Genomic DNA, 13,102 nt, shown 5'->3' on the forward strand with positions numbered 1-13,102 from the left:
AAGGCTCCTGGTGCTCTGAGGGACGCGGACCCTCCCGCCCATGCTGTCCCGGCACCTGGCACGGCACAGGGTCCTGCTCCTGTGGGCCTGCGTCTGCAGCGGAGCTGGGATGTCCCAGAGGGGGACCAGGGAGACAGGGGGCACCTGCTGCTGAGACTGGGGAGGCCTGAGACACCACACCCTGCTCCCCGCTTCCCCCCACTGCTCCCTGCTCCCTGCTCCCCCACCCACACCCTGCTCGCCCCCCTCCCCCTGCTCTGGGCTCCAGCGGCCACAGTGGGAGCCGGGACTTGTCTGTGGTTCCCTCCTGGGAACCCAGTACCTCGCGGGCTCATGGCCCGCATTCCACCCTTAGACCGTCCTGGGGGAGTGTCAGCGGGAGGTTCACCGTGAGGCTGAGGCGGTTAAAGCAGTGGGGGAACGGCGGGCCTTCACGGCAGTCTTTTCTGAGCACCAGGCATTGAGTGGCCAACCCCACGGAGCCCTGCTGGGAGGAAAGATGCCCTGCGGCCCAGGCCTCCGCGTAGAACACCCCCAGCGCCTGCCCCGGGCCTCCCGCCTCACGGCAGCCTCGTCTGGCCTGGCCTGTGCCCACTCGTTCCTTCCACGCGAGAGCGCCCGCCCGCTCCTTGGAGACCACGCCACCCCGAGGCCGCAAGGGGACTTGTGACAGTTGGCGCTCAGCTGAGACCCACACGTTCTTAAAGGGTCATCGACTCTTTCTGTACAAAGGGCCGACCCGAGAGGGTGCCATCTCAGGCCGCCCACCAGGCGCCCGGATCTGCTTCCTGGACAGACACGCACTTTGGTTTCTCAAGTGCGTGGACTCTTGCACGTGCTACGGCTGTGGGCACTGAGGTGAGGGCCGTGATCTGCCCCGGCCTGGCACCCACCTCCCCCCTGCACCCAGCACCCAGCACCCAGCACCCCCCACATAACCCTCTTCCCCTGGCAGCCACCTCCCTTCCCCCCTGCACGCAGCACCCAGCACCCAGCACCACTGCGCCAGGGGACCCCCTCACTGCACCAGGGACCTCCTCACTGCACCAGGGACCCCCTCACTGCGCCAGGGGACCCCCTCACTGCACCAGGGACCTCCTCACTGCACCAGGGACCCCCTCACTGCGCCAGGGGACCCCCTCACTGCACCAGGGACCTCCTCACTGCACCAGGGACCCCCTCACTGCGCCAGGGGACCCCCTCACTGCACCAGGGACCTCCTCACTGCACCAGGGACCCCCTCACTGCGCCAGGGGACCCCCTCACTGCACCAGGGACCCCGTCACTGCACCAGGGACCCCCTCACTGCGCCAGGGGACCCCCTCACTGCACCAGGGACCCCGTCACTGCACCAGGGACCCCCTCACTGCGCCAGGGGACCCCCTCACTGCACCAGGGACCCCGTCACTGCACCAGGGACCCCCTCACTGCGCCAGGGGACCCCCTCACTGCACCAGGGACCCCGTCACTGCACCAGGGACCCCCTCACTGCGCCAGGGGACCCCCTCACTGCACCAGGGACCCCGTCACTGCACCAGGGACCCCCTCACTGCGCCAGGGGACCCCCTCACTGCACCAGGGACCCCGTCACTGCACCAGGGACCCCCTCACTGCGCCAGGGGACCCCCTCACTGCACCAGGGACCTCCTCACTGCACCAGGGACCCCCTCACTGCGCCAGGGGACCCCCTCACTGCACCAGGGACCTCCTCACTGCACCAGGGACCCCCTCACTGCGCCAGGGGACCCCCTCACTGCACCAGGGACCTCCTCACTGCACCAGGGACCCCCTCACTGCGCCAGGGGACCCCCTCACTGCACCAGGGACCTCCTCACTGCACCAGGGACCCCCTCACTGCACCAGGGGACCCCTCACTGCGCCAGGGGAGGCTCTGACGCAGCTGCTGGTCCAGGGGGCGAGGCTAGAAGGGAAACTCCCTCCAGGGAGTGCTCCGCACGCGGTGGGCCTTCCTCCGGGAGCGGCTGTCCCAGGGCCGTGGGCGCCTCGGGCAGGTGCGAGCGGAGGAAGCTCAGTGTCCGCCGGGGCAGCTTGTCCTAGCGCCAAAGCTCGGGGTCCCGCGCCATGGCGTCACGCTTGATCCACGGAACACGGGGTGAAGGGGCTTCCCTTTTTGCAGGATTTGCTCGCACAGTCGCTCACCTTGCCCACAAAGTAGGGACAGGTGCCTGCATGTGCAGACACTGACAAGGCAGGGGCTGGCGGCCGCCCCGGGCCTCTTCCCAGGAACCCCTGTGAGGCCGGAGCACCCCCTCCTTCAGGCGGAGAGTCGGGGGGCTGACGGGCGGCGGGAAAGCATGCAGGCCATGGGGTGAGTGAGGGCTGATGGTTAGCCGATTCGCCTCTTACTTGCGGGCCCAAGGCAGAGAGGGTCGGAGACAGTGAGGGAAACGGAGGCGGGGACCCCGGCCCCGACTTTGCTCTGAGTGGCTGATGTCAACATTCATTCTCAACGTCCGAGCCCCGCCCGGTGCTCAGGATCATAAGATTAAACAATAGATAAGAGACATTTTAATAAAATAAAACACTGATTAATTTTCTTTGTATTTCAAAAAATGAAATTGTAAAGTGGCTTTAAAAAGTGTCTTTAAAACATTAAATCTCTTGAAGGGATTTTTTTCAGACTCAGTTTTGAAAACCTGATTGATCATAAACACATCACCCGGCTGGCGGTTCAGTGGTTAGAGCGTCGGCCGTAGCCTGGAGGGCTGTAGGTTCAATCCCGGCCCTGGTCTGGCGCGTGCGGGAGGCAACCGGCCACGTTGTCATTCTCACATGGATGCTTCCTCTCTCTCTCCCTCCCTCCCTCCCTCCCTTCCACTTTTCTCGAAAAAAAAAACAAAAAAACACCAAAAACAATGGAAAAAATATCCTTGGTGAGGCTTACAAAAAATATATATCTTAAAGGCCCCCAATAAATTCTGAAATCATGTAACTTTTGACAAACCCTGTAAACAAGTTTGAATTAGCTTAATTGCACCCAAGGCGTTATCACAATCAAAGTAAGAGCTCACTTTCAGAAAAATAACTGATTAAAAATAAGTCACCTAGTTGAAAAAAGAGATAGAGGAAGACATAAACAGATGGAAGAACATACCATGTTCTTGGATTGGTAGAATCAACATCATTAAAATGTCCATACTACCCAAAGCAATCTATAAATTCAACGCACTTCCCATTAAAATACCAACGGCATATTTCACAGACCTAGAACGAACTCTCCAAAAATTCATCTGGAACAAAAAACGACCCCGAATAGCTGCAGCGATCCTGAGAAAGAAGAAAGTAGGTGGGATCTCAATACCAGATATCAAGCTGTATTACAAAGCCACTGTTCTCAAAACTGCCTGGTACTGGCACAAGAACAGACATATAGATCAATGGAATAGAATAGAAAGCCCAGAAATCAGCCCCAACCAATACGCTCAATTAATATTTGACAAAGGAGGCAAGAACATACAATGGAGTCAAGACAGTCTCTTCAATAAATGGTGCTGGGAAAATTGGACAGATACATGCAAGAAAATGAAACTAGACCACCAACTTACACCATACACAAAAATAAACTCAAAATGGATAAAGGACTTAAATATACGACCGGAAACCATAAAAATACTAGAAGAATCCAAAGGCAACAAAATCTCAGACCTATGCCGAAGCAATTTCTTCACCGATACAGATCCTAGGGCATTGGAAACTAAAGAGAAAATAAACAAATGGGACTACATCAAAATAAAAAGCTTCTGCACAGCAAAAGAAACCATCAACAAAACAACAAGAAAGCCCACTACATGGGAGAACATATTTGCCAACATTATATCTGATAAGGGCCTAATCTCCAACATTTATAGGGAACTCATACAACTTAACAAAAGGAAGATAAACAATCCAATCAAAAAATGGGCAAAGGACCTAAATAGACACCTTTTAAAAGAGGACATTCAGAAAGCCAAGAGACATATGAAAACATGCTCAAAGTCGCTAATCATCCGAGAGATGCAAATCAAAACAACAATGAGGTACCATCTCACACCTGTCAGAATGGCTATCATCAACAAATCAACAAACGACAAGTGCTGGAGAGGATGTGGAGAAAAAGGAACACTTGTGCACTGCTGGTGGGAATGCAGACTGGTGCAGCCACTATGGAAGACAGTATGGAGTTTCCTCAAAAAACTGGAAATGGAACTCCCATTTGACCCTGTGATCCCACTTCTAGGAATATATCCCAAGAAACCAAAAACACCAATCAGAAAGGATATATGCACCCCTATGTTCATAGCAGCACAATTCACCATAGCTAAGATTTGGAAACAGCCTAAGTGCCCATCAGTAGATGAATGGATTAGAAAACTGTGGTACATCTACACGATGGAATACTATGCTGCTGTAAAAAAGAAGGAACTCTTACCATTTGCAACAGCATGGATGGAACTGGAGAGCATTATGCTAAGTGAAATAAGCCAGTCAATGAAGGAAAAATACCACATGATCTCACTCATTTATGGATAATAAAGACCATTATTAACTTATGAACAAAAATAGATACAGAGGCAGAGCAGCCTCGAACAGACTGTCAAACTACAGCAGGAAGGCCGGGGAGGGTTGGAGGGCAGGAAGGCGGGGGGCGGTAAGAGACCAACCGAAGGACTTGTATGCATGCATATAAGCATAACCAATGGACATAAGACACTGGGGGGCAGGGGAGGCCAGGGGATTGTCAAGGTGGAAAAAAAAAAAAGGAGACATAGGTAATACCCTTTGTAACACTTTAAGCAATAAAACAATAAAAAAAAATGAGTCACCTGCCAGAAGTCGGCCACAGTGGCGGGCAGTGGTCCCTGGGCGGCAATGTACGCCGGACTCCTGGGGTCATGGTCCATCTGCAAGACAGGTTCACAGTGATGAGCTCGGAAATGGTCACGAACGAGGAAGTCACACAGCGGCCACAGGGAGTGCTGGTCGCACCCTGCCCCGACTGCCACCAGGACACGCCCCGTGCCGGCGCTCCTGACTGCTGTGCAGGGGACAGGAGCAGCATCAGCAGTGAGGACCAGCCCTTGCTGATGTGGCTCAGTGGATAGAGCATTGACCTGCAGATTGAAGGGTCCGGGTTCGATTCCGGTCAAGGGCACATACCTGGGTTGCAGGCTTGATCCCTGGCCCTGATCAGGGAGTGAGTGTGGAGGCAATCAATTGATGTGTCTCTCTCACATCCATGTGTCTTCTCTCTCTCTGTCTCTCCCCTCCCTTCCACACTCTCTAAAGATCAATGGAAAGATATCCTCAGGTGAGGATTAAAAAGAAAAAAGAAGTGAGGTTCAGATGCCAATCAATGAACCCGCTACACAGGCTGGGCCGCAGGGTGAGACCGCCAGCAGGTGGCCTTTCCACGGATCCTAGAGCGGGTTGGCATGAGCAGGGTGAGTGCAGAGTCAGGGTCCAGGCCATGAGCAGGGCTGGTGCGAGGTGAGCCCTGCTCCCGGTTGAGTGAGGGCCCCGCTCATGGCGAAGCACCTCCCGCTGGAAGCATTCATGAACGCAGTGCATCTGCCTCCGGAAAGAGTTACCGCCCACAGGGGCACTTGTTTTGTTACCACGAAGGCTCAGGCACGGCTGAGTCACGCACGGTCAGCGTCCTGGGGAGGAGGCGGCCCCAGCAGCTGGCCCCCACCAGACGGGAACAGGAGTTTTCGATGCGCAGTGCTGGGGTGACATAGCCCCACCTCCTGCCCAATGTGCTTTTTTACCCAAAACAATTTAGAGAGCAGCCCAGTTTTGAATTGTTACTATGTTCAATTTAGCATTTAGTTGCTTTCAAAATGAGAAATGTGATTAAAAGTGAAAATCTGAACTGGTTTCAGGAGAGTAAATAAGGCCACCTTTTGTCACAGGTCTCAATTGTTGTGGTGTTTCACTTACTGTCCCCAAGACCAAAGAGGATGGGACACTCGCCATCCCCCTCGCTATCACGTGGCTGTCGCGTGGCTGCCACACAGAAGGCCGTGAACACCTAGAGGGCTCAGTGAGGAAATGAGTCCTCCGTTGAGCAACAAAAGACAGCCCTGACGGCGGTGCCACGCACCCTCTGTGGGACAGACCACATCCCGGGCAAGAGCACTCGGTGTGAGCAGCCAACGCCGCGCCTCAGAGCCGTGGCGGGAGGAGGGGGGCGCGGCATCCTCAGTGAATGAAAGTACAGCAGACAACAATGCGGACAGAAGCCTCATTCCACTTGATCTCCAAGGCGGGACAAGTGCGATGAGAGGAGGCAGGCACGCCCCTTCCCTTCTCCGGGAAGCACTCCAGGCGGCTGACGAGCTCAGCGTGGCGGACGTGTGTCCCGCCTCCGGTTCCTTGTGGGAGAACAGCATCTTCTCCGTTCTAGCTCACTTTCCCACGTCTTGTGGGAAACTTTTTATTTGTACAAATGCCAAGTTCACAACCAGAAGCTCTGTGACCGCGGAAGAAGGGAGAGTCTGCTTGGACCCCGGCCCTGTGTCTGTGAGACCTGAGAGGGGAGGGATGTGGGCAGCACGAGGTCTGATGCCCTTCAACCCCGGGATCCCGGGAGTTTTCAGAAAAGGTGAAGCGGAACCCACTGTCCACAGGGTGACGAGTCTGTGAAGACGCCGGGTGAACCTGGGCACCAGCACAGAGCGTTCCTATGAACCCTCAGTGCACAGGTGAACAGCCTGTGATCTGCCTTAAGCTGTACAAGGGCAATCTATATATAGGAAGGCCTAAGCGACTATTGGGCCTTTGGACCGGTGGACCTTTCGACTGGAATCTATGACATGCACTGACCACCAGGGGGCAGATGCTCAGCACACAGGCATGGAAACATGGAACAGACTGATGAATCAGAGGGAAGGGGGAGGAGGGAGGGTGGGAAGAGATTAACCAAAGATCTTACATGCATACTAGAGGCCCGGTGCACGAAATTCACGGGCAGGTACCGTCCCTAGGCCTGGCCTGTGATCAGGGCCATCTTCCCCACCTGCCTGCAGCCAGCCCCGCCCCCCACCGCCATCCACCCCCAGTTCCTGTTCACCATCGGGTGATCGGTGCCTTACGGCTGGGGAAAGGGACCAAGAGGTCGGCTGTTCCTGCCCGCTTGCTGGACCCACCCCTGCAGCCTGCCAGCCAGGGAAAGGGACCAAAAGGTGGTCAGTGTGCGCCGGGGAAAGGGACCAAGAGGAGGTCAGTGCGCCTCATAGTGACTGGTCCAGCAGTCGTTCTGGTCATTCTGCTGTTAGGGTCAATTTGCATATTACCCTTTCATTATATAGGATAAAGGCCTGGTGCATGGCTGGCCTGCCCTGAAGGGGACCCTGAGTCAGGGTGGAGGGTCCCCGCTGGGGGGCGGGGCCGGCCTGGGCGAGGGGTTGCGGGCGGTTTGCAGGCCACCCACGCCCCCGGCTTTGTCAGGAAGGACATCTGGTCTATCCGGTCTAATTAGCACATAACCCCTTTATTAGTATAGATTATTAGTATAGACTAGAGGGCTGGTGCACAGATTCATGCACTGGTGGGGTCCCTCAGCCTGGCCTGCAGGGATTGGGCCGAATCCGTGCACCAGGACTCTGACATCCCCTGAGGGTCCTAGATTGTGAGAGGGCACAGGCCAGGCTGAGGGAACCCACGTGCATGAATCCATGCACAGGGCCTCTAGTTATTAAATAAGCGTGACTGCCTGGTTTTCTCCCTAGAAACCCTAATGTGCATGAAAAACTTTGCAATAATTTCCCCAGTGTCCTCTCAGAAGTGATCTTAAGGAGGAAGTGTTCAGTGTGTCCTGAAGCCTGGCTCTCTTATTTGGCCAATTTCTTATGCTATTCAGGGCATCATCCTCTAAGGAATCAATTTGTACTAGTTAATTAGACAAATGCATTCTGATACTAGATAAATCAGTTAAACACATTCTGATACCAGTTAAATCAGTTAAACACATTCTGAATTAAAACTTTATTTATTTTAATAATTCTTTATTGTTGAAAGTATTACATATGTCCCCTTCCCCCCCATTGAACCCCTCCAGCCCGCCCCCACCCCCACCCCAGGCCCTTATCGCCCTACTGTCTGTGTCAAAGGGCCATGCATATATGCATACAAGGTCTTTGGTTGATTACCTCCCACTCACCCATCCTCCCCATCTTCCCTCTGGGATTCCACACTCTGTTTCATGTTTCCATGCCTCTGGATCCACTTTGTTCATCAGTTTATTTTGTTACTTAGATTCCAGATATAAGTGTGATCATGTGACTCTTGTCTTTCTCTGACTGGCTTATTTCACTTAGCATGATACTCTCCAGGTTCTTTCATGCTGTCTCAAAAGGTAAGAGATCCTTCTTTTTTACTGCTGCAGAGTATTCCATGGTGTAAATGTACCACAGCCTCTTTATCCACTCATCTACTGATGGGCACTGGGGCTGTTTTCAGATCTTAGCTATTGTAAATTGTGCTGCTATGAACATAGGGGTCATACATTCTTTCTGATTGGTGCTTCAGGTTTCTTAGGATATAGTCCTAGTAGTGAGATCATTGGGTCAAATGACAGTTCCATATTTAATTTTTTGAGGTAACTCCATACTGTTTTCCATGATGGTTGCACCAGTCTGCATTCCCACCAGCAGTGTAAGAGGGTTCCCTTTTCTCCACATCCTCGCCAGCACTTGTCCCTTGTTGATTTGTTGATAGAAGCCATTCTGACAGGTGTGAGGTGATACCTCATTGTGGTTTTAATTTGCATCTCTCGGATGATCAGTGACTTTGAGCATTTTGTCATGTCTCTTGGACATTGTATGTCCTCTTTGGAGAAGTGTCTATTTAGCTCCTCTGCCCATTTTTTTCATTGGGTTGTTTGTCTTCCTTTTGTTAAGTTGTATAACTTTCTTATATATTTTTGATATTAACCCTTTATCAGATGTATCATTACCAAATATGTTCTCCCATACAGTGGGCTCCATTTTCGTTTTGTTGATGGTTTCTTTTGCTGTGCAGAAGCTTCATTTTTTAAAAAAAAATGTATTTTATTGATTTTTTACAGAGAGGAAGGGAGAGGGATAGAGAGTTAGAAACATCGATGATGAGAGAGAAACATCGATCAGCCGCTTCCTGCACACCCTCCACTGGGGATGTGCCCGCAACCAAGGTACATGCCCTTGACTGGAATTGAACCCGGGACGCTTCAGTCTGCAGCCCGACGCTCTATCCAATGCGCCAAACAGGTTAGGGCGAAGCTTCCTTTTTTGATGTAGTCCCATTTGTTTATTTTCTCCTTAGTTTCTTTTGTCCTAGGAGATGTATCTGTAAACATATTGCTATGAGAGATGTCTGAGACTTTTCTGCCTATGGTTTCTTCTAGGATTTTCATGGTTTCACTTAAGGGACATTTAAGTCCCTTATCCATTTTGAGTTATTCTTGTGTATGGTGTAAGTAGGTGGCTTGGTTTCATTTTTTCCTGTATCTGTCCAATTTTCCCAGCACCATTTATTGAAGAGACTGTCTTGGCTCCATTATATGCTCTTGCCTCCTTTGTCAAATATTAATTGAGCATGATGGCTTGGGTTGATTTCTGGGGTCTCTGTTCTGCTCCATTGCTCTATATGCCTGTTCTTGTGGCAGTAACAGGCTGTTTTGATTACAGTGGCTTTGTAGTATAACTTGAGATCTGGTATTGTGATCCTTCCAACTTTGTTCTTCTTTCTCAAGATTGCTGCAGCTATTCGGGGTCTTTTTTGGTCCATATAAATTTTTGGAGTATTTGTTCTAGATCTGTGAAATATGCCATTGGTATTTTAATAGGGATTGCATTGAATCTGTAGAGTGCCTTGGGTATGGACATTTTAATGATGTTGATTTTACCAATCCAGAACACTGGATTAAAACTTTAAACATTTTTCCTCCCTTAATATACTGCAGAATAAAGAGGGAGGTGATCCTCACCTGCTGACGGAGACTTCAGCCTGTCCCTGTTGTGAAATGTGCAGTTTTGACAAAACTGCCATGTGACTGACGGGCTCAGCCTCCGCTCCAGTGCCCGCCGCCCGAGGGGCCTCTCTCGGACACCGTGCGGGAGAGTAGGGCCTTGGTTCACTTTCACGACCTCCGATGAAAAGCAAAGATTGTCCACTATCGCCCACGGCTGGTGGCGGAGTTTAATGCGGGCTGAGCACAACCGTGGTGACGGATGGCCAGGCTCCCAGCCCTGACGGCTGCAGCTGCCCTGGCCGCTATCTCAGAGGAAGACACCCCACGGGCTTCTAGTTCACCGTTACGACTCAAGTTAAAGGAAGAACTGTGGTGTTGAATAAAGGAGGGAGCACAACAAAATCACGTATTTCCCTCGGTGTTGCCTTCAGACCCAAGTCCCTGCGGGAGCTGCTCCTGGACGATGATGTTTCTACACCAGCAGCTGTGCCCACCCTGATGCTGGGCTTCAGCGGGCGCTGGAACTCGGAGCCCACACAGGGGACGCGGGGGCTTGCACACACGCCCTCATGGCTTTCGGACCTGGAACGACTCCTTTAGTTCTCTCATGGGTCCTCCCAGGGACCAGGAGTCATAGAAGGACGTGACTCTCCTTGTTCCAAGGGTCTGGGGTCAGCGCCATGGTCCGTTGTGCAGGCCGGGGCCAGGCAACTACAGACCCACCTCCCGGACACAGGCCTCTCACAGCGGGGACGGGTGGCCACCAGCGCGGCTTTGCCTTGATTGTTTGAATCAGAACCAATAAGAAAATCCAAGCACATGGCAATGTGCTGGAGAAGGACTGAGTGGCCACAGGAGAACCTGGGAACCAGGGGTCGAGGTCCGGAGGCACCTGCAAGAGGACCCAGGTATGGACAACCTTCTTCCACGAGGCCACAGGCCAGGGCGGGCTCAGCCGGGCAGGCAGACATGCCGGCCAGTCTTCCCTGCGCTGTGCTGGACCGGCGGTGAGAAGTGTCGGGAAGCGCGAGGTGGCCCAGGCACGTGGAGCCTCAACAAGAGGCGTTTATACAACAGGCGCTTTGGAATGGGTGGGACCAGCCACTGTGGCCCCCGTGGCCCACCGTCAGCAGCTGCTGCTTGGAGTCACATGGCGATGCTCTCCTGGACAGCTCGCCACTGGGGAGCCAGGGGCTGCTAGCACATGGGGTGCCTTTCATGAGTCCAGAGACCCCTGTCCCACCCAAACCTCTGTCACCTGTAAAGTCATTGCCTTGGAATAGCAGCCGGTGCAGCACCCCTACACACAGTCCTTGACTGGATGCAAGTCATGATTTCGGGGAGACGTCTGGACACCTCCCCTAAGACCAACATGGAGAAACATGTCTACATCGAGGCCACCTCAGCCCCTCGCCCTCATAAACCCACACCAAGCCCTTCTCTGCTGCCGGCTTAAATGCCCTCGACCGCACTCCTGTGGCCTCTGCTTGCAGGCACACAGCCCCCTCCCCGTGGCTGCAGACCCCCAGCCCCTGCCCCCCTGCCCAGGGCAAGAGGACCGCAGGGGCCGCACGCAGTGAGACAGGAGGCAGGACGAGCCCAGGCAGCTGTGGGCGGGAGGACCTCCCCAGAAGCTGAGAGGGTGGGCTGGCCGCGGGGACCTGACAGTGAGGGGTCAGGGGGTGACAGAGACCCCTTTCCCTCATCTGGTCCGCAGCTCCACCTCCCAGAGGGCACAGCACCCTGCACCCCTCCAGACAGCCAAGTGCCAGGGATCACTTTCACAAGTGCCAGGCGTGGCGCTAATTTGCCCATTTCCCCGGAATGAATCGGGCACAAGTGGGCCTGGGAAAGGGTAAACCTTCAGGCCACTGGCACTGGCCCTCCCGGTCACTGCTCCCTGCCCAGGACACAGTCACCTGGCCACTGGGTAAGGCTGGTTGCTGAATGAGACTAGTTACTTCGTTGAGACTAGTAACCTGGCTGAGACTAGTTACCTGGTTAGGGCTAATTACTGGTTGAGACTAAGAACCCAGTTGAGACTAGTTAACTGCTTAAGGCTGGTTCCTGGTTGAGGCTAGTTACCTGGTGGAGACTAGTAACCTAGTAGATACTAGTTATCTGGTTAAAGCTGGTTCCTGGTGGAGACTAGTTACATGGTAGAGACTACTTACTTGGTTACTGGTTGAAACTAATTACCTGGCTAAGACTGGTTACCTGGTAGAGACCAGTTACCTGATTAAGGCTGGTTACTGGTTGAGGCTAGTTACCCAGTTGAGGCTAATTATCAGCTCTCTACTGGGAGCAGGGCAGGGCACGTTTTCCATGCCAACCTCACGTGGCTTGCCCACGTGGTGCCCTGGGAAAGGCTGGCACCCTCCGTGGGGACAGTACTTACAATGGGGCTGGCGTTGATGTAGTCCGAGTTGCTGTGGCTGTTTTCCGGCTTCAGCAGGATCCGGGAGTGGTCATCTGCAAAGGTCCAGAGCAGAGAGTCAGGTCTGTGCCAGCCCGCACCGCCCAGGAGTGCGCACACAGCGATGCCGCGAGGGCCCTGTGGCTGTCCTCTGCAGGCGGCGTCCCCTCCGAGTGCTCAGCCCTTCCCACGGAGCTCAGGGTGCTCTGCCCCTTCTCCCCATTTACTCCCGTCACCGTCTGTAGAGGAGAATCAGGCTGTGCGAGGACCTGACTCTGTCCCACCTGGTACAACCTGGAGACACCAAGGTTATTTGCGACATTTATAGAGTTGACCTTTACACATGTTCAGCAACATAGTAAATAAATGTAGACATGCAGAGGAAGCTATCAGGCACCACTCAATAACTCAAGCTTTGTCATCTACAAACAGCTAAATCCTCGAGGTGATAGAATTTCGTTTTATTTATTTATTTATTAAAAATAAATCTTTATTGTTCAGATTATTACAGATGTTCCTCTCCCCCCTGCCTCATAGCTCCCCTCCACCCGGTTCCCACCCCACCCCATGCCCTTACCCCGCCCCCCAACATCCTCGTCCATAGGTGTAAGATTTTTGTCCAGTCTCTTCCCGCACCCCCACACCCCCTTTCCCCCGAGAATTGTCAGTCTACTCCCTTTCTATGTCCCTGATTCTATTATATTCACCAGTTTATTCTGTTCATCAGATTTTTT

General features: G+C 53.3%; 1 protein-coding gene across 1 annotated transcript in view; it reads right to left on the bottom strand.

The window, feature by feature from the left end:
* Nucleotides 1-13,102, bottom strand: part of PTPRN2 (protein tyrosine phosphatase, receptor type, N polypeptide 2) — a 496,295-nt gene that overhangs the window by 23,986 nt on the left and 459,207 nt on the right. Inside the window, exons 17-18 of the mRNA XM_005861191.2 lie at nucleotides 12,351-12,424; nucleotides 4,824-4,901 (exon numbers count right to left, since the gene is read on the bottom strand). Coding sequence (XP_005861253.1) covers nucleotides 4,824-4,901; nucleotides 12,351-12,424 — 152 coding nt within the window. The remainder of the gene's footprint in view (nucleotides 1-4,823; nucleotides 4,902-12,350; nucleotides 12,425-13,102) is intronic.

Source organism: Myotis brandtii, unplaced genomic scaffold, assembly GCF_000412655.1.
Source record: "Myotis brandtii unplaced genomic scaffold, ASM41265v1 scaffold145, whole genome shotgun sequence".
Lineage (NCBI taxonomy): Eukaryota > Metazoa > Chordata > Mammalia > Chiroptera > Vespertilionidae > Myotis > Myotis brandtii.